The sequence below is a fragment of the Malus domestica genome, chromosome 13 (assembly GCF_042453785.1).
Source record: "Malus domestica chromosome 13, GDT2T_hap1".
NCBI lineage: Eukaryota > Viridiplantae > Streptophyta > Magnoliopsida > Rosales > Rosaceae > Malus > Malus domestica.
In genome coordinates this window covers 15577617-15580370 of record NC_091673.1, presented here as the reverse complement: position 1 = coordinate 15580370, position 2754 = coordinate 15577617, and the positions used below count along the sequence as shown (strand labels likewise).

The 2754-nt window shown below is 40.6% G+C and overlaps 1 protein-coding gene across 1 annotated transcript; it reads left to right on the top strand.

The window, feature by feature from the left end:
• Window positions 1–559: 559 nt before the first annotated feature.
• On the top strand, window positions 560–2157 carry LOC103453100 (probable membrane-associated kinase regulator 1). The gene has a single exon (XM_008392639.4). The coding sequence runs from the start codon at window positions 739–741 to the stop codon at window positions 1942–1944; it is 1206 nt and encodes a 401-aa protein (XP_008390861.3). The 5' UTR covers window positions 560–738; the 3' UTR covers window positions 1945–2157.
• The last annotated feature ends 597 nt before the right edge of the window (window positions 2158–2754 follow it).

Here is a 2754-nt window from a genome sequence, read left to right as displayed (position 1 = left end):
TGATAAAAAAAACAAAATACAATTAATGTGAAATGAAAATTTAATTGAGAATTGTTATTGGCATTCCAAAATTCTCATTCTACAATCCAAACTTTCTATATTTAAAAAGAAAACTACACTTGTGAGAAATGTAGAATGAGATTTTTGAAGTGCCAATAACACTTCCTATTTAATTTATCGTTTTTCCTTTATTATACAAGTGGAACATTTTAATCACGTCGTTTATAAATTAGAAAAACCAAAATTTCTAAGCTAAATTTAATTTAAAATTTTGATTCACTACCATTATCTTTTTTTATTATAATACTTGAAAAGAAATACGTCACTTGTACTCATAAATAGAGAGAGAAAAGTATGGGATTCAAACATGGGGACCTGCTTATCTGCACTTCTCATGCACTTTAATCCTCTTTTATTTTGTGCGGTCACAGTTGAGTATGTCAACAATTTATATTAATTATTTTATAAAATTAATAAAACAAAAAATAATAGTAATATAAAAGGTTAATTTGAGTGACCATATAAATAGAAAATAATAAAAATGTATGAAAAGTGGGAAGGCAGATAAGCCAGTTCCTGGAAACCCCCCATCATCCCATGTGAGCTTCAAAACCCAGATCCACTCAAATTTTAACGTACAAAACACGACCCACCACCTTTCCAAAAAATGATGGACCACAAAAACCCTCATCGCGCAAAAATCATTATCAAGTAGCTTAATTTGCTCAACACACCAAAATGGAGTCGTCGAGGACGAGAAAAGATCCGACCAATGATATGACCAAACCCAATCCTCACCCTCACCGCCGTCACCTCCACCAAAAATCACAAACACTACCACCCTCACCCTCCCACTCCTTCCATTCCTCCTCCTCCTCCTCCGATTTCGAGTTCACCATCTCTCTCTCTCCTCGCAAATCCTCCAACGCCATCTGCCCCGCCGACGAGCTCTTCTACAAAGGCCAGATCCTCCCACTCCACCTCTCCCCTCGCCTCTCCATGGTCCGCAACCTCCGCCTCCCCTCCTCCGCATCCTACTCTACCTTCTCCGACACCACCACGTCGCGTGACTCCACCGGCAGCTCCTCCAACGAGTCACGTGACTCCACCTCCTCTTTTGCCAGCGACCTCGTACTCTTGGCCGACCAGTCATGCGACTCCTCCCGCCGCGACAGCTCTGTCGCCGAGGAAAACAACGAGGACTCGTTGTTCAAGCGCGCCTTCAACTACAACAACAACAAGTACGTGAGCGTCCACTCCAACGACAGCGTTTCGAAGAAGAAGTACTTTTCCTTGTCGATATTCTCCTCCGTGTTTAAGAAGGAGCCGAAAGTACAGAAGAACAACACGACAGATCCTCACAACAACGCTGCCAACCCCGCCACGGCGGGACTCGGGTCTAACAATGCAGTGAAACCTAAACGCATGAGCACTACTGCCAAGGAGGTTATTAGTAAGTACTTGAAGAAGGTGAAGCCCTTGTATGAAAAACTCTCCCAAAAACAACAACAACAACAACAACAAATGGGGGGAAGAGGAGGAGGATTGGGGATCATGACCACAACATCAATATCAACACCGAAAACATCCGACAAATGCACGGGGGTGGCGACGGCGAGGAACAATAATACAGATTGTGGTTCTAACAATCATGTATTAGTTTCTCATTCCTTCTCGGGTAACCTCAGGTACCCAAGAAGAAGAGAGCACATTTCTAGCTGCCCTTCTTCAATGAGGGGATCCCCGAGCCACTCTGGGGTTCTTTCCCGCACTTCGGGTCTAACGGGCTCGGGTGGTGGCGGCGCTAGTAGTAGCACGTCGTCGTACGGCGACAGATCGTCGATGGAGGAGCTTCAGAGTGCAATTCAAGGCGCAATTGCTCATTGCAAGAACTCCTTGGTTCATGGCAAGAGCACTATAACAATGGTCAGTCATGAGATTTGAGATCCAAGTTAATTAATTAAATGTAAAATAATAAATTATTTTGTTAATTGTAAGTGTTTGCATCTCTGTGTTTGTTTCCAAGAGAGAGCAGGTCAGCTGAAAAGCTGCATGCATGCATGATGATTCGAGGACTTATGTGAAATAAGTGTACTATCATTATCATTGTAGTAGTGTTTTGATTCAATACTATAGTACATGTGTAAATTTAACTTACATGCTTTACGTTATTGAACTAAAACGTTACGTAGTATATGTTTATATGCAAGTTGCTCTCTATGATGCATGTGATGGGTGGTATTTTGGAACCCACTCATTTGGTTTTGGTCCCAAATATTAAGGAACCGATCAAAATGAGTTTAGTACACACTTGCCCTTCGAACTTGAAACTTATAATCTTGTTTTTCTAAGGCTGTGTTTGGTTTGTTAGCTTTTGGTTTTTCGATTAGTGACCCCAAAAAAAACCAGAAATGTTAATTTGACGCGAATTATTGTAGCATGGAAGTTATGCTTTTGGCTTTGCTTTTTCCGTGTTTGTTTGTGAGGATTATTTCAGTTGTCATAACCTTTTATAGCTCTCTGGATTCCTTCCACCTAATCACCTAATTTGAACTCTTAAAATTTGATCTAACGGCTAAAGTTATTATAAATTTTAAAGGGACCTCCTATTTGTAGCCATTGGATCAAATTTCAAAGGCCAAAATTGATTGATTTGGTGGATTTGATGGAAGGGATCATCCCGATCCCTTTGCTTATAGATCAGCTTTTTCTGGAAATGTGTATGATTTTTTTACTTTTATATATTTTGTAACT